This window comes from Pteropus medius, unplaced genomic scaffold (genome assembly GCF_902729225.1).
Source record: "Pteropus medius unplaced genomic scaffold, Ma_sr-lr_union100, whole genome shotgun sequence".
In the NCBI taxonomy this organism is placed as follows: domain Eukaryota; kingdom Metazoa; phylum Chordata; class Mammalia; order Chiroptera; family Pteropodidae; genus Pteropus; species Pteropus medius.
This window is the reverse complement of record NW_024356248.1, coordinates 3,170,034-3,196,026: the sequence shown is the minus strand read 5'-3', so window position 1 is coordinate 3,196,026 and position 25,993 is coordinate 3,170,034. Positions and strand designations below refer to the sequence as shown.

The 25,993-nt window shown below is 40.2% G+C and overlaps 2 protein-coding genes across 2 annotated transcripts; both read right to left on the bottom strand.

Moving 5' to 3' along the window:
• Positions 1-2,298: 2,298 nt before the first annotated feature.
• LOC120600791 (olfactory receptor 5AN1-like) lies at positions 2,299-3,237 on the bottom strand. Its single transcript, XM_039860322.1, has one exon. It carries the CDS (start codon positions 3,235-3,237, stop codon positions 2,299-2,301), a length of 939 nt encoding a protein of 312 aa, XP_039716256.1.
• Positions 3,238-13,572: 10,335 nt separating this feature from the next.
• LOC120600788 (olfactory receptor 5A2) lies at positions 13,573-14,587 on the bottom strand. Its single transcript, XM_039860319.1, has one exon. The coding sequence runs from the start codon at positions 14,570-14,572 to the stop codon at positions 13,607-13,609; it is 966 nt and encodes a 321-aa protein (XP_039716253.1). The 5' UTR covers positions 14,573-14,587; the 3' UTR covers positions 13,573-13,606.
• Between the last annotated feature and the right edge of the window lie 11,406 nt (positions 14,588-25,993).

The following is a 25,993-nucleotide window of genomic DNA, read 5'->3' as shown; positions in this document are numbered from 1 at the left end:
AAATTTATTATTTTATATATGAGTCTGTCTCCTAACTAGACATGAGAACAGGAAACCTTTCTTATTTCTCTTTTCATCCTTGCCACCTACCTCGATGTATTTGTCTAAAAACACTTAGTGAAGTCTGTACACCTGTGATATTCCATGGCCAAATCTCTGTGCAATTACTGCAGGCAAGCTGAACTATCTTGTTTGTTCCAGAGACTGACCTAGTTTAGAATACGTGGTTCATCTAAGAGTAGGATCTGGAATGTACCATTGGTCTAAATGTTCTTCATGGGCAACCACATTTTGTTTTCTCCGTTTTTTTTTTCTTTAAAATAATACTTTAATGGCATTTTACCATCGGTATCTCTAGCTGATCATTCTCAACAGTATCTCATGGAGGCAGTTCTTGGAAGACAGCAGTTCTCAGGAACCTCGCCCACCCACAGCTGCTCCCAGAATATCAACTTCCAATCGCCATCAGCAGCTCCTATTCATCACCTCCGTGAGCTCATCTGAACCCATTGAGAGGTTCATCTGTACAATATTATGGAAATATCCTCCACTAACACCTAACATCTAACACCTAACAGAGTTCTCTATCCTGAGGAATCCCTCGTGGCCCCTGAGGAACAGGCATCTCATACATTTTTGCACATTTTAAAGAGCAGTGCTTCAAAGAACATGCTTATGCGTGGCTATGCGGTGGGGGAGTAAACACGCTCTATTCATAGGACAGTTTCCTTGGCATAGGGTAATTCCATATGTTCTCTCCCAGTGGTTCGACAATCCCCTCTCTCAATCCCGTTCATGTGTAAACTCATGGAAGATTTGGCAAAGGCTTCATATACCGTTTTACTTATAGTCCTTAACTGAATAAAATAATTCATCGAAACCCCAAAAACATTCCTTAAGAAACCAATGAATCTCCAAGGATGATATGTGAAGGTCATGATGTCTTGTTTATATCAGTTTGTTTGAGTCTGGACGATCTGTCAAATCAACAAGTTGTTACACATCTTGTTCCTCTTTTTAACCAAACCATTAAGGCCATAAGCTTTATTTCCTCCTTTGGACAGTGGTAACTAACCAGAGTTGAGAACCCTGCCTATCCCACTATCTATTACTCTCCTGGCCCTTGAGATCTCCTGTGAAATATTAGCATTAAAGTAACCATAACCATCTTACTTCTCCATCCTTCATATCACCCCGTACAACCAGAAATCTCTAGGACATAAAATGCTGAGCACAGAAAATAGGAAAGAATGTGTTATCAGCTTTCCATGTTTGTTCTTAGTCTCTGCAATATTGCGTATTCAGTAACTCTATTATTACAATGAATTTTCACACAAGCCTCCTCACGCCAAACTTGGACGCATGATTCAAGTGTCAGAAATGACTTGGTAGTGTAATCCCACTGGCTATAAAAAGCAAGGGCTAATTTTCCAGATTTAATGGGAGGAGAGAAAAAGATATTTGAGTCCCATAATATCGGAAATTGCTATTGGCTGTGACATGGATTTTGAACATTATCTCCCATCAGAAATCCCACTGGACACTAGATATAAGAAATTACACCATCAGACTCATAAGTAAACGGCACTAAAGGGGCTACACACGTCCTTCCATTCTTCTTTAAGACTCAAATCACCTCCTCCTTCTTAGACTTAGACTTAGCTGGTGGAGACTAGGATGTGACCAGACAGGTATTAGATGATTAGTCCCTAAGAGAGGCCTTAGAAAAACATTAACTATCTCAGACCCGTCCTCCCAAGATGCACAACCAAGAAAGTTGTATAGATTTGTTTCTCTACAAAAGCATGTCCCCTCTCTCCATCCCTTCTCACCCTGGTCAGAAACACAGAACAAACATTAGTCACCACCATGTCTGGATTATTCTTCATCAGAATATTTTGGAGACAAGGTTCCTATCATCCGGGGTGCCTCTGTCAGGTATCTCTCCTTTAGGGTCAGGGGTCTGAGATGAAACAGGACTCAATCTCAGTGTCAAATAAAAAAATGCCGAGTTTCTAAACCTTGGTGTTTCACAAATATTTTCAGGTAGATTAACAAGTGACAAGGCCATTCTTCATGTAGGGTGAAAGTAATGAACCCCTAGGACTTAAAGGTACTGTGTTTGTGTGGCATTGAGTAAGCTTTGCTCCATTTTGTCATATTATCTGTGTCAAAATTTATATTCTCTGTCTGAAAGGATTATGAATTTTGTTATAATCCATTCATGTGCATAATATTGTGGGTTAAGCTGATATTCTGACAAAGACAAATCTGTCAAAAATCTCAGAATCCTTAACCTCAGCAACACCCCTTGTGTTTTCGCAACCTGTTCAAGGCACCTTTGATTTCCTTATTCCTCAGACTGTAAATCAAGGGATTCAACATGGGAATCAACACAGTGTAGAAGACCGATGCAAATCTGTCGAAGCTGGAGGAACCGCCAGAGCTGGACATCAAATAGACAAATATGCCTGAGGTATAGAAGAGGCTAACTGCTGTCAGGTGAGAAGCACAGGTGTTGAAAGCCTTGGACCTGCCTTTAGCTGACGTGATCTTCATGATGGAGATGACAATATAGACATAAGATATCATGATCACAAGGGCATTTACTATCCCAAAGATCAGTGTTAATATAGCAGTCATGATATGTACAAAGAAAGTGTCAGCGCAAGACAGGGCTAAGAGTTGGGGCAGGTCACAGAAGAAGTGGTTGATGGTATTAGGCCCGCAGAAGTGGAGCTGAAGGATGACACACAATTGAGATAAAGAAGCAGAGAGACCAGCCATATAGGACCCCAGCAGCATTCGCACACAGAGGGCGGGTGACATGATTGATGAATAGAGAAGTGGATTACAGATGGCAGCATATCGGTCATAAGCCATGGCTGTCATGAGACAAGACTCACTCAGTCCCATGGTTGAAAAGATGAAGTACTGAACAGCGCAACCCACTAAGGTGATCATTTGCTTCTCTTGGAAGAATTTGGAGAGCATCTTTGGGGCTGTGGAGGTCGCATAGCAGATATCTATGAAGGATAGGTTACTGAGGAAGAAGTACATGGGTGTGTGGAGGTGGGAATCCATCTTTATTAAGATAATGAGGCTCAGATTCCAAGTCACAGTTGTAATGTAGGTAAACAAGAAGACAACGAACAGAGCTGTTAAGATTCTGGGGAAATCTGAGAACCCCAAGAGGATGAAATAGGTGACATCTGTAATATTTCCTCTCCCAGTCATTAGTAGCTTGGTGCTCCTAAAATCAGAGAAGAGACAAGAGAATGTGTTGCTGACTCGATGAAAGGATAGCATGACAATTCAGGCAGGCCATTCCTTTCCCTCCACCGAGCACTGGAAAAGAGGAAACTCTTCACTGTCTGGGTCAGAAGATTCCCTGTCTGCTCTCACTCATGACCTGGGACAGACGACTACCCCTGGCTCGTCGTACCCCACTTCTCATTTCTGGAATCCGTAAGTAAAAACTATTGTCACGTTATTTCCTTTGTATGAGTGTACTGAAACTGTGCCTTCAATCGACATGGCTCTAGGATTTTCACTTCTCTAAAGTGGGAGCTTAGATGCTGAGCGAGCTACCCGCCAACCCCATGTGAGTGGATTGTGCCTCTTCATTCAGCAGGTCATAATTTGCACATCTGAACATAACACACAAAGCTATGGGCCCCCCAAAACACTCTTTTCAGACAAGGAAGCTAATTCATAGCCCCACCTACTGCTGAGTGTATTCCCTGACCTCGCCCAGACAGAAAGCCTGGCTGGAACATCTGGGAAGCTGCATAGCCCAGCAGTACCTGAGCAAAGGGCCCAGCCTGTTGCTCTGACCTTCTACAGAGTTGATCCAGTGGCCCCGTCTGCACAGTTTTATCTGATTGGGGACCCCAATAAATGAGCACTGCCAGCCTTGAAGCCTGTTATGCCACTGTGCCTGGGCAGGGAAATTAATGCATAGCCCTGCAATGCTGAGTGCCACCCCCCTGTCCAAGCAGGAAACCTGGTCAGAGCACCCCGGAAGCTGCATAGTTCAGCAGCACTTGACTGGAGAGCCTGGCCCATGGCTCTGCCCATCTGCAGAGCCAAGCCACTGACCCCACAGGGCCAGGAAGGTTGGTACGCAATTTTGCCTGATTTGGTCCATAACAAGAAGACTTGCCAGTCATAGGACCAGTTCTGTGGCCATGATTAGGCAGGGAAGCTAATTCAATGCCCTATCCACTGCTGAATACAGCCTTCAGCCCCGCCTACGTAGAAAACCTAGCCACAGCACCTGGAAAGCTATGTAGCCCATTCCTAGCCCCACTTGCAGTGCCACATGAGCAGAGAGCCCAGCCAGTAGCTATGCCTGCCTGTAGAGCAGAGGCGATGGCTCCATGTGGCCAGGAGACTTGGTGCGCAGCTGTGCCTGATTTAGGTCCCCAATTAATGACTTATACCATCCTTGGGGCTCATTCTTCAGCCCTGCCCAGGCAGTGAAGCTAATTAACAGCTCCACCTCCTGCTAAGTGTGGTACCAGCTCTGCCCTGCTAGGAAGCCTGACTAGAGAATCCAGGTAACAACAGAGCCCACCCTACAGACACATTTGGCCAGAAAACCAAATGAACAGTTATCTAACTGTTCACAGCCAATGATATGCCCTCAGAACTAGTGCAGTGGCCTCACCAAAAATCAGACTCTAAAAGCAAGCCCCACCTGCCCAAGGATGCTACCAGTTGATGCTACCAGTTGACCACTTGGATGCTACTACCCAAAGCCCGAGCTGAGCTGACTGGTAAAGAACTACTCTCTGCCAAAACAGCTTGTAAAGTCTGGAAGTAGAGACCATTTACTCAAATGTGCAGACACCAATGTAAGGAATCAAGGATTGTAAAAACTCAGGTAACTGTAACACTATTGAAGGGAATTAATAAAGTTCTAATAAGTGGCCCTAAAGAAATGGAGATCTACAAACTGACAAAGAATTTAGAAGAAATTTCTTAAGGAAATTTAGTGAACTACAAGAACAAGTAGGCGACTAAATGAAATTAAGAAAACAATGCATGAACAAAATGAGAAGTTCGACAAAGAGAAACAATCAAAAGTGGGGATTGTTTTACTTTTTCACAATAAAATTTATCTTCTTAAAATTTGGTAAGCTAGAGGAAGGAAAAATATTCTGAATATACTCAGTCTCTTTGATTAATTTTTAGCATGTGTTTACCATCTCCCAAGACAGTTTGGAGAAGGAAAGGTGACTGATATAAATATTTGTTGGATATGTGGCTCTAGCTAACCAAAACCCTTTCCAGTTCTGATCTACTAAGGGCATGGACAGTTTGCAAGGCTGTGCAAGATATAAAAATCATGTTAAGAAACCAGGAATGTTGCTAAATAAAGAACAATGTAGGTAAAAGTAGGCTAGGAGGGTCAGTGATACCAACACTACCTGTGCCTGAAGTGGGGCATCTCTGATATCTCTGTCACCCACACTAGTGTCTCCAGACTCACAGGTGACAATGGATAGCTATTTGAAGAATTTCAAAAGGCCAGTGAAATTGTACATGAGTACATGAGTACTTTGTCATATCATTATAGAGTGACCAGCTTATGTTCTGCTACTCAGAAATTATGAATCCAAGCTATATATTGAAATGGAAACCAAATTAATTATTTTAAAAATAGAATTCTCAAGGAAAAAATTAAGTGAAAAGGGTCCTTCGGATGGACAAAGTTGGGAAACATAGACGAGCATGTTTTGATTTTAGGAACGATCCCTAAAATTCAATAAAATATTATTTTTGATTCAGCCTTCACTTAATAACTTCTATAATGTATTAGACTTTATAGACCTTGTTCTATGAGATTTTAGATGATCCTGTTATCCCCATTGTACAGGTGAAAATCAGAAGGTAACAGAGTTTCAGATCGCATCATGAAGAAATTGCGAACTAGAACTCAGCATCCTCCCATTACCCTAAGGTAATACCTGAAATTTTAGGTTAGAGATTAATCTTTTCACAGAACATCAGAGAACTTAGGTGACGAGAAAGAAAACCTAAGAAAAAGCCCTAAATGGGGGGTGCAGAAGTGAGGGAGAGGGAAGGGCTGAAGATTGCGAGAGACTGGGGACCATGACCTTGCTCCATCCACCAAGGTCCCACCAGAAGATTTACATGTATATTGACATAGCACAGAATCCCCTGTTCTCTCTAAATTTTGCCCTCTCACCTTGACCCAGATGCTCCAGGAAGACAGAGTTCTTGCCAAAGTTTGAAATTGCTTATTTCTTTTCAAAAGAACTTTCCAGGTGGGCCCTATCGCACTCCAAGATGGGAAATTGGGGTCACAAAACTGGCTGTCCACTCATGGCAAAAGAGGTGCCCGCAACTGGCATAAATGTGTTAAGGGCCAATGCGATAGGAGTAAAGACAATTAAAGGGAAAAAACTCTCCAGAGACTTGTTCTTAGGAGTCATTGTTGTCATGGAGTTTTTGTCCCTACTAATTTCATTCCCTGCTCTGCTGTGTCCCTTCTGGATCTATTCCCCACTTCTCCACAGTCCAATCATGACCTCATGACTGTAACTTCTCTTTTAATGAACTTGAAGTCCTTCGAGCCAGAAAACACCTCGGGATCATCAAGTTCAATATCCTCAATTTTTAAGTGAGGAACCTGACGCCAGCGTAGCTAAGGGATTTGCCCAAGGTGACATACTAGCTGGCAATACAGTTTGATAACAATAAATTACATCTGTGGACACATTCCTGTTTACAAAGTACTTTCATTTTTAGATATATACCTGCATACATTTTCTCAACTCCCTGACCTGAATCATCCTCACGGCTGCCCTGTGAGACAGACATGGCATTACTTCCTAAGCATAAGTGAAGAAACTGAGAGAGTAAGAAATAAAATAAAACAAAACTAATTTATGACAGAGCCATGATTTATCATGGTTATGATACAACCATGAGCATTGGTATCAGGCAATCTGGATTGAATTCCAGCTCTTCCAGCTCTTTCTGGTTGTGTGACCTTGAGCAAATTAACCTCTCCAAGCCTCAGTGTTATTAACTATAAAATGGGGCTGATAATAATAGCTACTTCACAGAGTAGCTCATCATAGAATCAAGTTAGATAATATTGTGAAGCACTTATAGTGTGTAGTACACTGCACACCTCTATTAACAGTAGGTATAATTTTTGCGTTCTGAATTGGAGTTGTCTTTCTGACATACCATACTGCATTACTAATCCTTCATTAAAAATATCTACTTAAGATCATTCCCACATCATTATTTCCTATTTTTTAAAAATGGAACTCCTATCTCCTGCCATTACTAGAGATACAGAGATATTTTAGGAAGATCTCATTCTTGTTTTGATTTACTTCGGCTAGTTCTACTTCTAGAGAAAACAGCATAGGTTGGCCAATGAGTTAATTATTTCACTGAACCCTTGACAATAGGTTAGTAGTTTTATAGTCCTCCTGATAAGAACTGTAATAATTTAATCCTTTAAACTGAACAGATTTTTAGTGATATAATTCTAAAAGTATAGAATTTGGGTACTGTGGCCAAGCAATGGGAGACATGTTCCTGGCCAATAAGAATCATTTATATTCCAAAAATCTTTCTTTGTGAAATTCATGATGTATTGTTGCCACATTCAAAAGAACATGAAGGACCTCAATATGTGCAGGGTTCCTATGTGTAAAGTAGAGATAATTTCTCACCTGCCAACCTCATATGATAATAGAAAACAACATCCAGTCTATCATTGAAACTATATGAAGTGTAAAGTGTTGTGCAAATACTAATGTAACATGCATGAAACTTGTCCATAACTTTCATCTAAAAAAATATCTTAAGTTTTCTTTAAATCCTCTTGGTTGGACTCTGAGTCTCCATAGTAACGCCAAGTCTGGTGGCTCTGCTGTTCCCTGTTCAAACCTAAGGCCTCAGATCTGGGACTTGGGTCACGCCTACCCACACACCATGACAGCCACCTGGCACAGTCTCTGGGAAGCTCCTGCGGATCATGCTCCAGGCCCTCCTATGCCCAGAAACTAACGGCTTCGACGTCTTTCTAAGCTCTGAGAATCTCCCAGCCTTTATTTTAAAGTGCCCCTTCTCTCCTCCATTCCTTTCTTCCATCTCTTTTTCACAATCCACTTTACAAGGAAGATCAAGGTGGAAGGTGGAAGAAACAAGTTATTCGGTAATAAACCCAAATTAATCTCTTACTCCCTCCCCTCCCCTCCCCTGTCTCTCTGTCTGTCTCTCTGTCTCTCTCTCTCTATGTCTCTCTCTGTCTCTCTCTCTCATCTCTCTGACTCTGTTCAGGATTAAAGTTACAAAGTATTCCTTTTAAAATTATTTCTAGCTTTCACATATTTAATTTTATACATTATTTTATTTTTATTGAAATATAAATGAATGATTAACATTTTAAAAGAAACAAAGAAAATCAGTGAAGAAAAGAACAGTCTGTCTGGCTTCCTAGGTTCTTATCATTTCTCTGCATATAATAGCTAGCAGAACTTCTCTTCTTAAAACAGGGTTTTGTTGTCTACCTGGGTCTAATCATAGGAACAGATTTTTACGCTGAATTCAACGTCAGTGACACTGCCTCAGACAGATAACCCGATTCAGGAACAATGCCCTCCACAGTCTTCTGCAGACAGCTCACACTGGACTTTTTTAAGTGGAACAATTCTGATAGTATAGATCCCTCAAAAATAACCCACAACTCTTCCTCTGGGTCTGTGTCCTCTCATCTCAAACACTAATCAAATGAGTCAGAGGTTTTCCAGCCCAGCTTTATGCTGAAGTGTACTGACACAGCCTACATATTTACATCACCCTTCAACAGATTTGCTTTTCAGGCTAAACAAGCTGCCATGGAAGACAGCTCTGTCTTTCTTTCCCATGGTTTTAGCTGCTGGGTAGGAGAGGAAGGATAAGAGGAGAAAATGATTGTATGAAGATGGGCAGAGACAGGAGGAAAAGAGGGAAAACTAGGCAAAGTGTGTAGGAAATTTTTTTAAAGTAAATATATTCAATCTCCCCAAACATACACCAAGAAGGAACCCTTTCCATCTCCCTCCACCTCACTTCGTTATTTTCTCTCTCCAAACATGCAAGAAAGAGAAGCAATTCTAGTTTTGTAACTCAACACCAAAGGGGACTAAGCCCTGGTCTTTTGGTCCTCCAGGTCTGGGTTTTTCTTCCCCAGACACTACAGGGAAAGGACATCTTCAAGGAGATAGAAGAGGCCAGGCTATGGAGAAAGCCGAACACTCAGTTGCAATGTATTAAAAAAAATAAGCTGTGCTCATGCTTCTAACATGTCTTTAGTCCTTGTTTTATCTACATCCAACACTTAAAAAAATTTTTTTTCACTTTGCTGTATGCAGCAGCTAATAGATACTATTTTTTTGAAATATTATCCTCACCTCCCTGACCATTCCCTTCTTTTAGGCAGGTTAAGTTGTTAGATTCTCAAGCCTCAGAGAAAGGATATGACAGGAAAAGGAAGTTGAAGTGGAGGTTGACTGGACGGGCGGGTGTGCCGAGAGGTGGCTTCTCAGAGCTCACCCCTCCTCGATCAGGCTCACAGGACACCTCCCGGCTGCACCTCGGCCCCAGATGGAGTCTCATTTCCAATTGCATTCTTGACTGAGGGTCAAGATGACGGATGAGGGCAACCCTGCCAGGCTCCTACCTTTGCTGACAGTTGTAAGAAAATGTGCTATGAGTTTCAGTGTATGTCTGATACAGGGACTTCCTTAAATATTTTTGCTCCTTAAGTATTTTTTTAAGATGAAAACAACCCAGCGTCCCTTTGCATTAAAAATAGGTTTATTAGAATAAGAATATACCAATGTCAATGTGATATTTGTTCACACATGCCAGTTTTTCTATTTATGTTGACATTTAAGTTTAATCTGATATCGTGGTTCTATTTCAGAAAAACTTTGTTTTGAGAGAGGAAACCACTGTTCTTCCCTGAGATCTCCCTGAGTTCCAGATGCTTGTTTATTTCTAGAGCGTGGTCTCACCAAAGGGTGCGGTTAGTCTGTCTCCAGCTAGATGGTGCCTGCCATCTAGTCTGGCAACACAGACGGGAGATGCTGCCACATCCAGTTTAGAACAGTTCCAAGCCACGATTGCAAGAGCCTGCTAAGGCTATTTCCTTATTTGTAGAAAAGAGTGGGGTCTCATCCCCGGCCAGATCCATAAGCAGCATGGCACATAGGAAGTCAGCATTAGAAGAGGAGAGGGAAGCATGAGAAGATTAAAAAGCAGCAAAGGGCACATATAAACGGTTGGTTTATCTTCCCCAGTTATTTAGGAGATGTTGCAAAGCACTCTCTGCCATAGTCTCTGCAGACCCATTCCACCAAGAATTCAGGGAAGGTAGTCACAGATCAAGCTGATGGGATAATGCTAGGATATGTGGTATATTTCCTTATATGCAAAACGGTCAGGCTCTTCCTGCTCAAGTGTAGGTCAGGAAGATCCAAATCAGTTATCTGGACACAGGAAAGTGAAATGCGAGTGTTTCCTCATGTGTGTAAATGATCACAGAATAGGCAATCTTTAGGTTTGCCAAGGTTTAAAACTAGAATCGTGAGACTATCGGTCTTTAGAAAGAAGTTAAAAATCTCATCAGAGCCCATTTCATGCATCAGTCACTGACTTGTGAGTATGTGAGTGAGTAATCAGATATACCTACCCCAAAACTTAGGGGAATGTAGGTGGTACATATGGACAATAGTCAGGTTTCTGAAAACTCTAAAAATTAAACCACAAAATCGGATAACAATAAATAAATAAAATGTGTAACAGAGGCATTTTGGAGACAAAAGATTTCTTACACCAAAAAAAAAAAAAAAAGAGAGAGAGAGAGAGAGAGAGAGAAAGCTGTCAATTAATCAATCTATACATAATACAGTGGTTAGGGGAGAAGATGGTCACTTAGAAAAGAGGACAATGCATGCTTGGGGAGAAACTTGGGAGTGCCCTGGCCCAGGCCCTCATCCTACATGGACCACATAGCTGGGCTCGTCAGGTAATGATACACATTACCTACTTTGATTCTTTTCTCTCTAATTAGAAAGGAATTGTAATTCGTTTTTCCACACGGTTTCCTCAACAAGACAGAATTGTGCCTCTGGCACAAGTACAAGCTTGGCAGTTTTGTTCTTTACTCAGAACTAAAAGTGGCATCGTGGTTTATGCAGCTTGCTATTCTGAGCTTGGTAAACATCAGCCCATCTGGAAAAGATTTTCGGAGGTTGCAAGGATGAGTGCCACGCCCTGGAGTGTGGTCATTTTACTAAACCGAATTCATGTCCAGCTAGTTAATCCTGCCTGGAAACAGCTCTACCTGGTCCTGTTTCCAATAGCTGTAAAATGCCTGGTTCTCTTAGTGCCAAAAATATTCTGTTTAGTGTATGTCTGTTTGTATGTTCCATAATAAATGCACTTATTCAGGAAGTTTTATTTAACATGTGGCTTACAGGAAAACCCAGATCATTTTTGCTTTATTCAAGCCTCGTGATCAATCCCCACCTTATGCACTAAATTTAATGATCATTAATGAATAAACATGATTTCCTCCTTGGTAGTTGGGCAAACTACAAAAGTACCTTATCTCTTCCAAATGCAAAGAAATATTTCCATTATTGACAAAAATATGTGTGGCCAAACAAGAGAGATGGTATAAAGACCTTATAGTCAGAATCTTTGTTCATTAAAAAAAATTACGGATTATAGTAAATTAGTGATAGCTCCGTTTAATTCTAAAACGAGGTATTATTTATTTGTTTGTTTGTTTTCCAGTGACTTTTAGCATTAGGTGAATTTAAGATTAGCCACCAAAGGTAAGCTGAAGGGTAGAAGTTCAGTGAACTTGAGTTGTTTCTATTTCCTATATGCAAAGGAAGTAGCAGAGGTAGGGGGTGTGCGGGCATGCCTTTTACTGAGATCATTATGTTCCAAGTTGAGTAGACGTTGCAAAGCACTTAATTTGTCTCTTTTTAGCACATTAACTTAGATTTCTCTTAATTCATACAAAATTGATTAATAATATTGACTAATTGACTAATAATATGAGCTAACATTGATTAAGTATTGCCATATGCCAGACAATAGGCTAAGCCCTTTTCATGCATCGTCTCACTTAATTGATGTATTAATTTTATGAGGTAGATACAATTATTATCCTAATTTTGCAGACAAGGAAAATGGAGCTTGTAAGCAACTTGATAAGGCCACATGCCTGCAAAATGACAGTGAAGAGATGACTCTCTGGTCTGAGGACTTAATACTTAGTGAATCTCTTAACTACTTTTTGCTATAGTCTCTGCAGGCCCACTTTCCAATGCATCAAAGCCATTACAAAGATCAGATTCTTTACCAAACTAAGTAAATGTCTTCTATTTCTTTGACTCAGATGGTGATAAATCAGCATAATAATAATAATAATAATAATAATAATAAAATATCACCTCTTGAGCATTTGCTGTACACCTGGCACTATTCTACATGTTTACATGTATCAACTTATTTAATTCTTCACGACGAGCCTATGAGATAATTTCTATTATTATTCCTATCTACAGATAAGGAATTAAGGTGCATGGAGCCCAAGTAACTTGTCCAAGGACACACAAGTAGATACTTATTTACTTATTTATAGCCTACCCAACAGAGGCCACAGCCGAATAACTTTATTCCAGTTCTTTACTGCTGGTTCAAGGACACATAACAAGTTCTGAGAAAATGTGGAGAAGAAAAATCACTCTCTTCAAATCCTTGGCTAAATTCACTTCTGGAACTTACCACAGCATTAGCAAAATCAGAGCACCTTTCACCCTCAATGAAGGTGTGCTCTTCTCCCGTAGATGCCTCAGAGTGTTGGTTAGAAAGCTGTCACTTTGGACTTAAACGACAATCCCGTAGTTGAGTTGAAATCATTAGCGGTCACTTTTTTGTATAGTTGATTGAATTAGCCAGGAGGTTGTCCCATTTGTTCAGCCATTAAGGGCCTAACCAGAAGTTTTCAATCTCGTTCCTGTCTGAACACGTCAAGTCAGTCCCATACCCCCAACAGTCATAGTGGCTCTCGACAGCCATGATTCTGAAACAGGGGAGGGCGTCTGCCTCGTGCTGCTCACGCACCCTAAAGGAAGCATGTTAGAACCTCGTGAGAGGAGAAGACAACTGATTTTGGAGAAAGTATCTCCCGTCTCAGGTTATCATGCCGTATTGTCCTATCCTACCTTGAGAATCACCATCCCAAATGCTGGACTAACATTTCTTCAACGTTTTCCTCCCACAGACACAAACTCTATTTTGATGTTCCAGGTTGTTCAGTCTTTGTCATGGTGAAGTTTTCTGCTAAACTGATTTATAATCTCAATCTATGCAATGTTATTTGCTCTAGAAACCAAGAAAGGCCAAACTGTTTACCAATAACCAATAGGCAAACTGGCTAAGGGAATATTGAAAAAGGGAAAAAAAAAATCACTGTGTAGATCAACTAGTCCAAAACCACATTAAAGTCTACATAAGTGACTCAGCTCATAGCTTCACTGCAAACGTCAGCTCAGGGTGAGAAAAATGAATGCCCATGGGAAAGCATTCGATCCCTTCCCACAGCTTTCTTCATGGCCTTTTTAATCTCCTTGTTCCTAAGACTGTAGATGATGGGATTCATCATAGGGATCAGCAGAGCGTAGAATACGGACACCACCTTGTCCTGATTTAGAGAGTAGCTGGAACTAGGTCGCATATACATGAAGAAACCAGAACCGTAGAAGAGGGTCACAGCAGACAGGTGAGAGACACAGGTGCTGAAGGCCTTGGTCCTACCTTTAGCTGAGCTGATCTTCAGAACAGCAGCAACGATGTAACTATAAGAAATGAGGATCACTAGGATAGATAACACTCCAACAACTACCCCCACAATGAAGTTCACAACCTGACTGGTGAAGGTATCAGAGCATGACAGAACCAGGATGGGAGGAAGGTCACAGAAGAAGTGGTTGATCACGTTGGGCCCACAGAAATCATGCTGGTAGACAGAGTATGTTTCAATGAAAGAACTAAGGAATCCACCCACATAGGCCCCAGCCACCATCTTTAAACAAAGGGTGTGGGACATGAGGGCCATGTAGAGCAACGGGTTGCAGATTGCAGCGTACCGGTCATATGCCATGGCTGCCAAGAGAAAGCATTCCGTCAGCCCCATTCCACAGAAGACGAAGTACTGCGTGGCACAGCCGACAAAGGAAATGGTTTTCTGTCCTGTGATGATGTCCCAGAGCATCTTGGGGGCTGTGGAGGACACATAGCAGGTATCTAGAAAGGACAGGTTACTGAGGAAGAAGTACATGGGCGTGTGGAGGTGGGAATCCATCCTGATGAGGGCAATGAGGCTCAGGTTCCAGGCTAGCGTCAGGAGGTAAATCCCCAGAAATAACACAAAGAGGAAAATCTTCATTTGAGGATGATCTGAAAATCCCAGGAGGGTAAATTTTGTCACAATTGTGTTGTTCCTTCCTCCAGCCATAGACCTGCTTCTTCCACAAAGGAAAGAAGCAATCCTATGAGCAATTCGATTTTGTGTGTTATTATGTGAGTGGTATTTCCTGGACGATCATATGAATGCTTCGCACCAAGTTAACTAACATCCCAGCCTCCTGCTTGGCAAAGTCTTCTCAGGGGAAGTCAGCCTATGACAATCTCTTGGCACTATTTAAAACCCATATATTGCATAGCTCGTTGACCAGAAGAGAATCAGTATAATGAGCAGAGAGTGACTGACAGTCAGTGATGAGTCTTGTCAGTAGCTCCATTCCCCACTGTCTGGGGACTGTGGAAAAGTCACTTGGCCTCTTTGGAGCCTCATTTTCTCAACTGAAAAATGGGAGGGTTGAATCAAATGAATTTCAAGGTTCCTTTGGACTTGGGTTTCTTGCGACTTTTGAGACTTTTTGACTTGAAAATATAAACCCAGATTAATGACAAAGTTAGGAATTTCTTACATTTTATGTATTTTCAGTATAAGAACCCAAAAAAGGAGCTAAATACAACAAGCTATAATATTTGACATATTTCATCTTGAGAAAGGAAATTCAATCCATAATAAAAATAATCCATTCTTTTAGGTTTTAGGACTAAGAGAAAAATATATATATACATATATGTTATACACACACACACACACACACACAATCATGCTTAGAAGTGGAAATTTTTTCTAATTATATGATAAGTTTTTATACAAGTTACTGCATAAAAGGGTCAAAATTTGGACTAAGCCAACCAGCACCATTATGGGATAGAAGGACTCTGAACAAACCTCTCTTGGGGTAGGTGGGGGTGGGGAAGCGACACCAAAGTTGACTGAAATTGCCTAAGCCTTGAGGTCAAGAGCAAGCAGAAATCAGTATTTCCTGAGCGAGAAAAGCTGGAGAGGATTCATTAAATATTTAAGGACAGGCGAGGGACAACTTTGATGTCATCAAGCCAGACCAGATTATTATTTTCAACACATGAGATAAGCTCATACACATTTTGCATCAAGAAAGTCAGGCTGGCACCAATGTAAGGTCAAAAGGAGGAAACATAAATAGATGTAGAAAGGCAGACACACCCTGGCGACGACTCGATGGTAAAATTAAAGTTGCTAGTAACCGTGTCATTTTATAGAACTTGATTGCCCATGCGCGTTTGCAACCAATTGCAGCCAATTGTATTTATTGTTTATCACAGTAAAAACTGTTCTACCTGAGGTGTTCAACATCACTAACCATCAGTGAAATGCAAATCAAAACCACAATGAGATGTGGCCTCACCTTTCAGGATGGCTATGACTAGAAAGACAAAAAATAACAGGTGCTAACAATGATGCAGAAGAAAGGGAACCCTTGTACGTGTCGGTGGGAATGCAAATTGGTCCAACCATTACAGAAAACACTCTAGAGGTTTCTCAAAAAATCAACAATAGACCTACCAAACAATCCAGCAATCCCATTTCTGGGTGTATATCCAAAAGAAACAAAATCAATATTTCAAAGAGATACCTGCACACCCATGTTTATTGCAGCATTATTCACAATAGTCAAGATATGAAAATGACCTAAACGTCCATAGACAGATGAATGGGTGAAGAAAATGTGAGATAAGACAGGTACATAGATACATAAATAGAATATTATTCAGCCTTTTAAAAAAGGAGGAAATCTTGTCATTTACAACATTGATGAACCTGGAAGACATTAAGCTAAATGAAATAAGCCAGGCACTAAAAGACAAATTCTGCATGATCTCACTTACATGTGGAATCTAAAAAGTCCATCTCATAGAAATTGCGAGTAGAATAGTGGTTGCCAGGGGCTGGGGTCGGGGTGAGGGATGGAGACATGTTGGCCAAAGGATACAAAGGTTCAGTTATTCAGAGTAAATTAGTTTTGGAGATCTAATGAACAGCATGGTGACAACAGTTAATATTAACTGTTTTGTATATTTGTTTCCTGAGAGGATAGAATTTAATTTAAATCTTCTCACCACACATGCACATGCATGCAGACACACACACACACACACACACACACACTCAGCATTCACTCACAGGGTAACACTATAGAAGTGATGGATAAGTTATTCAGCTTTATTGTGGTGATTTGTTCATAATGTATGCATGTATATAAAAACATCAAGTTGTACACCTTAACCATATACGATTTCTATGTGTTAAAGATATCTCAATAAAGCTGTTAAAATAAACACTCCTCCTAGCTTTGCGTTTTCTAAAAATTTTAAATATCCCACAATCATCACTGAGTAAGCAGCCAAAACCAAGAAGAGCCGATACTACCCTTCGCTAGGACATTAATCTATTAATCCTGCCACAGAGGACATAAACCACTCAAAGGCAGTCAAGGAGTTTTGTCTGTTCTGTTTATTGATCTGTCCTGAGTCCCTAGAACAGTATATGAGACACAGCCACAGTAAATATTTGTTGAATAAATAGATTTTTTCACTGCTTCGCCTCAGAGCTTAGCAGAGTGTTTGGTTTATAATGCATGCTTATTCATAATATTATGTAATTATAACAACAACATATGATAGAATCACTTATTTAGAGCTTTCGAGCACTGGGCACGGTTAATTAAGGACTTGATTTCTATTAACTCATTTAATCCTCCCGGGAGGTGGGTAGAGTTACTCAGCCCCTTTTACAGATAAAATGTAAAATAGACTGTAAGCTTATAACTGTCATTTTTTGAATGAATGAGGTGGAAGGGAAGGAGCTGGGACTTACTGGGACTTACTTCAGGCAAAAGTGTCCTGAGAATCTCATGCTACGAAATTATTGCTTGCTTTGCTCCAAAAAAAAATATATTTGCATACCTCAGTTCACATGCATCTCCCACTGCTCTATGCCTGGTTTCTGGGTCAGCTTTTTATATTTTGCCCTCACGCAAACAGTAATATCTACTTTTGGAATCCCTGCTCCTTTATTACCATGTCTTCAGAATGGCCTTTGGGAGTTTATTATTTTAATGGACAGGGGTTGCCACGCTCTTTCTCCTCCTGGCTGCCCTGTCACTCACTCCTGGGTCCAAAATAAAAGCCCAGCAGTCATTAGAACCAAGTATTTCTAAGTGCTAATTGTTCTCTGGGGTGATGGGGAATGGGGCTGAGCACCCCTCACCAGAGTCTTACTGACGGTCCCCTTCCTTAGTCTCCCTGGAGCTTTCCTTGATCTGAGTCCAGGAAGACGTCCTCTCGCACTGGTGGGCAGCCTCCTGCTCTAAGAGACCTTTTTCCTTGCAAGTAAACGTCACACAAATAGACTAAGCCTTGTACGAAAATACAGTGCTTAAAATGAGAGTTGGGTTCAAATTCTGGCTCTGCCATTTTATCCATGTACAGTCAAAGATGAACAGTTTATCCACGTATAGTTAAACATGTACAGTAAAACCATGTATAGCTTTTAAATGTCTTAAATATCGATTTCCTTTCTTATACAACTGGTGTCATATCTATAATAACCTTAAAAGGTTATTATGATAATGAAATGAGATGTGAATAAGAGGGTCTTAGCACAGCGCCTGATGCATAGAAATCACTCCACGAATGAACTAAAAATATTATTAACTCTGTCTCTAGGGTCATGGCCCAAAGCTGGCCTTCTTTTCACTGGCACTAGTTTTTATTATGACGAAAACAGTTCCTTCGCTCTTTAATGTTTGGGGTGCTGCCACTACCTGGACTTGACATTGTGAGTGAGTCAATTAACCCCTCCCTCTGCTGCTGGGGCTGAGGAAATGGGGCTCACTCCCCAGAGACCCCTCGAGCGCTGAAAGTCTGAAATTTCGAGATGTTGATTTTCTGTTTTTTGGAAACTTTTTTTCTACAGGAATAAAGTTTACAAAAAGGAGTTAATCTATTTCATAGAGATCAGGTTAGCAATCCTTAGTCTGAAAAATTACTTAAATAACAGAAAGATCTCCTATATGAAGGACTATACCAAGATTCTTGACACACAATGTAGGAGGCTGAATTTAGGGAAAGAAACTCAGCAACTGAGATCAATGAAAGAAAAAGGGTCAAGTGCCTTCCAAAATAGACTGCGAACAAAAGAAGGAGAGAAAGTTCTTGGTGAGGAGAAGCATTCTTAGCTAGGATTGGCAATGAACAGGAGAAACTGAGGCTGGGAGACTCAAGCCCCACTAACTACAGGAGAGTTTCGATTCTGAATTAAGATCCAGGATAATTTAAAAAGTAAACTAATTATGATCTGTACATTTTCTTAGGATTAGAAAAGGCCGATAAAAGAAGAGGGTAATATATTTCATCTGTCATGCCAACTCTGATCATAGCAATAATGATGACTTAATAAAATAAGATTGAGATGCTCAGGAATGAAGAACAAATTATAAATTAGCAATGCCTCCATTCTAAATATATCCTCCCAGGCTTTTCCCAAAATAATTCAGCAATATGGAAAATGAAGAGTGGGGACACTCGATTTGTTACCCTATTCTACAAGAAATTTAAGCACAAGGAAGAAAGTTTCCTTATTAAATACACCTGGATATGACTAAACTCTCCATACCCTTACTTTAAAATATCAAATTTCAAATATGACTAAATTTAAGGATTTAAAGCGGTACTTTCAATGAACATCAAAAAGTATGAAACCAATTAGCGCATAAAGGCAAATTAACTCCATAGAGAATTACAAATGTTTAGTAGACATTTTGTTGAGATTCAACTCAAAATTTATCCCACTAGGATTCCATGCATTTTAGGGTTTGCTCACTGGCAGCTTCTCCTAAAATATGATTTGCTTTCATGTTTGTTTAACATTTTAGCAGTTATTTTAATGAAGTTATTTTAATTGTTTCAGAGGAAAGCCCAGAGAAAAGTCCAGAGGTGTTTAGCAGTAAAATACAATCTTGATTCTCAAATTGGAGTTTGAAAAGTTATCTCAGTTTGCATTTCTTCCACTAATGACGGGTAAAAACATCGACGGGATATAGATCCAAAGTCTTTTCACTAGGCATTCCAAACAAAAATAAGGTACAAGGTAAAATTACATTTAGAGGTTTTGGAGATCTTTTAAATATATACAAAAGAAAAGTAGTATGTGAGAAATCATAGAAGCCATAGAATTCTTATTCTACTGTGGGAGCTTAGGCTCTTGACCTTGGTTTTTTACTCTGAAACAAGAGCTAACACAGAAGACCTCTAAGAACCCAAATAGCATGACAACAACTGAGTAACTTATCAACAAATCTTTATGTGCAGGGACGCCTACTAGTTTAGACCCCGGTATGGAACCGTGCTGCCACCTGGTGGACGTATGCCTAAATTGTAGGGTCAGTTTTAAGAAGTGACCAGAAATTAATATCCATCCGCATGAGAACCCAGCGTTGCAATAGTAATTGATTATCCTCAAACGCATTATACGCACACCATGGTCTAAGCACTGTACCATGTGCTCTTCAAATAACTTAACTCAATATTATCATGCAGTTCAATTCTAGGAAAGAAACCAGACCAGGATGATGGGCAACTCCTTGAGCATATACTGAAAATGGTGAATAAAGATAAGGGCGATATCATTGAGAACACGTAAGTCATAAGTTCACATGCATGGTACCATTGTAGACAAATCTACAATATTATCAAAATAAAAGGTTTATTAAAAAAATAATGACCCATAAGTGAAAAAATAATAATAATTCAAATGTCCCTTAACTGTAGAGTGATTAAGCAAATTGAGTCCTCTCCCTACAATGGAAGGCTCCTGAGTGATCAAAAGTAATGGATGGCTTATCCACACAACAATATAGGTGAACTGCAAATGCATGATGATAAGTGTAAGAAGCTAGACTCAGACTTATAAATCCTGCTGCCTCGTACATTAATTTTGCCCATCCAATCTCTGGAGGTTCAGCACTGCCACCTGCCTTCACAATGAAGTCAGAACATCTTCTCAATGACAGCATCTCTCACAGTCATCTCACCATGCTGCCTTTCAAAGATGCTGGTTCTCCCCTCTCTCAGTTGTTCCTGGATGCCTTAAGGAAGGAACTTCCGCCTTAGCCTTCTAGGTAAGCATGGTTGAGAAGGGGTTTAGTATGCTGATCATAGGTGACAAACCGGCTTCAACACCTATTTCCCTAAGACTTTGAATTCTTTCCTCTGAATTGGACCAGGGAAAATTTGCCATCTCAACCTACTGAATACAGGTTACTCTTTAATCTAATAAACGAAGTGTTGCAGTCACTTCCCAATGATCAATTTGGGACAATAAATCCAAAATCCAGAGCAGATAAATAAATTTTACCCAATCTAATGTTATAGTCCATTTTTCTCACTAACATTTTTAGAGTCCTTTCTAAATATATTCTCCCAAGATTTTCCCCCAAATAATTCACCAATATCTTTCAAGCCTGTGAGGAATAATTTCTCTTCTCAAAGGTCAGTTGTCCTCCTGGAGCATCCTTATTTTTGAGTCTCATTAGGGCCTGGCAGCAATGAAGGATGGTCGGTAGGTCTTGAGATAAGTAGGCATCCCATTTGCCAGGCAATTGCTTCACATGAGGTTAAGAAACAGTCATTGAACAAGGAAAGGCTAGTCGCTTAGAAAGGCTAATAGAAACCTTTGTCATGGCTAGGAAGGCTCAGAGTCGTTTGGGGGTTCAAGAATATCAGCTACATTTGAGCCAACTCAAATGTCCCTGTTCTAATTCTCAACAAAGTTCAATATTATTCTCAGTTTAAGAAACAAATGACTCAAACCTTTTATTTTTCTCCCTCCCTCTTCAAACACGTGAATTAGTGGCTTTCTTTCTGTCAAGTGTCTGGCCCCAAGTTATTTTTTATTTTATGTGGCTTTCCATACAATAAAAGTCTTACATCTTTATGCTATATCATGCTAAATTGAAAAAATAATTTAGGGGGGATAGCACAATATCCAATGTCTCTTTTGGAGAAAGATATTAGGTTTCTGTGAAAAGAGAGTGGGTTTATGAATTGAGGGATATAATTGACCATATCAACACATTTATATGCAATTGAGTTCTGAAGTAAATGGATGTACCTTACATTCATATGCAGAGCTTTGTGTCACATAGTCATGGGTTCAAATATTGCCTCAACTTCTTACTAGGTTTTAATAAATTTTGCTCAAATAAATTTTGAGCAATTTATTTAGCTTCTCTGGATTTCAGATTTTTCTTCTGTGGTGGTGGGAGGAGGATTGGAGGATTTAATTTGTTAACACACATACATCACCTAGTACAGCACTGAGCGCTTAGTAGGAGCTTCATATAAGGTTGAGTTCTCACCCATTTAACATCCTTCCAGCCAGAGAAGTTCTATAAAGAAGTGAGAAAGAGTATATATGCAATCTCGCTTCTTTCTGCAGAGCAGGCGTTTATCATGTCCTGCATCCTGTGGCTATCCAGATTTGTTAGTCATGTCCTAGCAGAAGAGAGCTTGATTAGCCTTGGGGGATTGAGGGAGCTGGCCATGGGGATGGCATTTAATAAGCATTGTTTTCAGAGCATTTATATAAGCATGTGTTCTCCATCCCACCCCAGAGATCAATTAACTACAAGTCTGCAAAGTTGGGGTGATACATTCTTTTTTCTTTCAAAGGAGACCCTTGAGGGCAAAGGTAATGAAACATCTCAAAGGAGAGAGGAAAAAAACCTCTCTCAAATTCACCCCTAACCTCAGAATTGAAACACTTCCAGAATGACCCCGAAGGCAGATATTAGCAGATACCGGGAGAAGTCCTTGAAGATCACATCTCCCCTCTTCTTTCTGTATTCCTTTCCCCGCTATTTTCTGCCCACAAACACATATTTTATGCACCAGGCAGATATTTTTATCTTTGATGAACCAACGAGCCTCAAATTTGCTCTCGAAACTCATTAACCCTTTGGGGATTGAAAGCAGTTACTGGAGCGGGATTAGACTCCTTCCAAAGCAGAACTCAAGACAGGTATCAGCTCCAGGACAGACAGACGAAGAGGAGAGAGGGTGAGTGTAGTCGTTCATCTTTTACATTTTGTCGCCATGCCTGTATTAATGTCACTATATAGAGCATCCTGGGTCTATGAGCCCATGTAGAAGACAGAGGAGTTCTTTGGATTTTAGTTCTTCTTCATGTACCTCTCTATTCTATCTGTGCTTCCTCAAATTTAGCCCCAATCTTACCTTTCTGCTCCTTTGATGGGCTTCCCGGACCATGTTTGAGGTTTTGCAATGCGGAAGAGAATGAAGAGGGCATGAAATTTCTGAAGGACTTGCTACGTCCTTGAACACAGCCCCAAATATCAGTAAGTAATCTGAAAAGCCATTTGGAAGGGCTGCAATCAATGGAGACTTCTCATAGCAGATTTTCCAAACCCCGCAGAGACCTTTAACCTCCAAACCCTCCTCTTTTCTAACTGATGGCTTGACTTTCACCATCTGAATCTTAGTTCTCGGATTAAAGTCTTGGTGTGTTTTGAATTCTCACCTCACCTTGAGAGGGACTTTTTCGAATCCATCAATCATTTGTACATTCAGCTGGAAGACGAGACCTGGAAGAACAAATCGAGAGGACCCGGGTACCCGCAATGGGGTGAGAAGGAATCCTCGTGAAGTGAAGGACACGGCAGATCAGGAAAGATGGAGAATCCCCAGCTCCACGGTCTAGCTAAGGGTTTCTTTGCCGTTATTTCATTTTCTTTTTCTTCCATTACCGAATCTGTGAAGCTCAGACTTGATAAAAGATGAGCTGAGTCATAAATCAATTCTACAGGTCCCCATCAATTCCTGAGTGTCATCTATGTGCAAGGTACTGTGCTAGGGGCTTAATTTGACTGTATTATTATGTCGTCACCGTGGCCTTGAAGACTAGTATTCACAAAGATGCAGCTTCAGCATCTGTGAATCCAGTGAAGTCACTGAGCCTCTCAGACTGTCCTTCTTCAGCTCGGTGAAATAGGCCTGGTGGTGATTATATCTCCATCACAGGACCGTAGGGAGTCCAGACACAGACAGAGCTACACTTCCCCAAGTTTGCTGCAAGAGTGAGATCTCCTTTCTCTCTCAAGGGAAGAAGCACCTCGTCATGAGCAGAGTTCAGTGACATACAGTGGTCATTTTACACCTTCCATTTACTGTTCTAGAATAAGATTCAGGGCATGCACATGTGGGAATAAAACCCTAGGTATGCTTTTCTGCTTATTTCGATTTCTTCAGCTTCACTTTCTATTTCTGGGGTTGGGGAAATTTTATCCTTAAATATGAAAATTTGCCCTTCTAATGGCACAGCAGATTTTTGGTTGACATATCAACCCCCAGATCGTTACAAACACTTCTTACAAACCTGCATGGTACATTAGTGGAGTCCTCATTTCTGAAGATAAGCACACTTCAACCTATGACATGAGGAAGTGTTTAAAAAAAAAAAAGTATCGGTTCTATAAATAATTTTTTAAGGAATATTCCCTATGAATAGTAATCACAGTCCCAATAGATTAAGCAACTATCCTATCTCGAGGCTCAGGAGACTTCCATGCATTATCTCGAGCAATCTTCAGACAACTCTGTTAAGTAGTCACTGTTATCCCCATTTTACAAATGGAGAAATTAAGACTCAGAAAGGCTAAATGAGTTGTCTAACATCCCACAGCGGGCCAACCACAGAGTCAGGATTAGAACCGGATTCGTCCTGAAGCCTTATCCCATGTCCCTTCTGCTAACTTGAATGGGGGCCCCAGACAACCCTGAACCACATCACGGACCCCGAGTCCCTACCTTGCTAAATGGCTGAGGTTTTATTAAGCGGATATAAAAAAAAGAGAGAGTATCTTTATATCATTAAGGGATGACAAGAGCCACAATGCGATATACAGATGATGTATTATTGAATTGTACATGTGAAACCTATGTAATTTTATTAACCAATGTCGCCACGATAGATTTAATTTAAAAAAAAAAAGAAAATAGAGGATATGATCATAAAGAAGCTGATAATCCTGAATTTGATACTCTTAGTGTTAAGAAAAAAATTGGTTATTTATAAAAACCCAAACATGTGCCAAATCAAGAGTTACAGCCTAATATAAAAAAGAAAAAACTCAAAAAAAAAAAAAAAAAAAGACTAAACTGAAAAGCAGTCACATCTTGAAGGAAAAAAGGTCAATAAGACCTTGACTGGCAATGAGTAGATATGGATTGATTTATGATAAACTAGGGATTTTAAAGTCAAGTGGCACAGTTAAATTGAGCAAGAAAAATTGAGATCAAGCAGAGAGTGTGCTACTTTCCAAATTACAAAGTTACTGACTTGGAGTAATTTCTGTAATAAGTATATGAAACAAACACCCACACACACATACATATACTTGCACATGAAAGGCATACACCAGAATTTTAACAGCTGCTATTTCAGGAGCTGGAATGTCACAATTTCTGGTTTCAAAGGTTTGGGGTTTTTTTGTTTTGTTTTGTCTCTTTGTTTTTGCATCAATCGGGGACTGCACATGATTTTTAGGTTTACTATCTCACAGCTGTTCATTGCTCAAATTATTCTATAGTTCTCGCATATTGCTTTAAATGTTATCATAAAATAACATTTTCACTTGGAAAAATAAAATTTGTGAGAGTCACTGTATTTTAAGAGGTAGGCAAAATAGGCTGGAAATGTAGTTTAAAAGACAGGGTAATTTTGTTGATTTCCAAAGTGTTCAGATTAAGACCTGGGGAAGGATCAAGATATATTCTAAACCGTTAAGGGTTATTCACCGTGAGCCACCAAGCCCTCCGGCCACACGTATCCCAGCGCCTTCTGCAAGGAAAGGACTCAGCTTCCGAGACCTGCTGACAGCAGGCCTCCTTCTGACTTGTGTGGACTGGGACTTAGTGTGGATGTGTGAGCGGGTGATGGGAATTCCGACAGACATGGTCCCTGATCTTGAAAGATGCTTTGCATACTGAAAATTCTTAAGATTTTGATTGAAGATAACAGTAAGTTAGGTTTTAAAAAACAACAGCAACAGCAAACACATAGAATACTTACTTTGGGGCAGATATGCCCTAAAAGAGATTAGACAGAAGATAGATAGATAGATAGATAGATAGATAGATAGATAGATAGATACATACATACATACATACATACATACATACATACATACATACATACATAGATGATAGGTAGGTAAGTAGGTAGGTAGGTAGGTAGACAGACAGATAATAGGTACATTAGATAGATCCTAACAACAAAGCAAGTGCTATTGTTATCTCTGATTTTACAGATTAGAACTTCTAGGACTTCTAGTGACCTGCTCAAGATCACACACCCGTTAAGTGGTAAAGTTGGGAATTGAATCCAGTCTAAGCTCACATTCCCAACAATTAAATAGCTAAGAGACCTCACACTGAAGACAAATTTGAAACTGGAACTACA

Excerpts from the sequence above, each read along its gene's own strand:
- LOC120600791 (XM_039860322.1), bottom strand. The coding sequence starts at position 3,237 with ATGACTGGGAGAGGAAATATTACAGATGTCACCTATTTCATCCTCTTG.
- LOC120600788 (XM_039860319.1), bottom strand. The coding sequence starts at position 14,572 with ATGGCTGGAGGAAGGAACAACACAATTGTGACAAAATTTACCCTCCTG.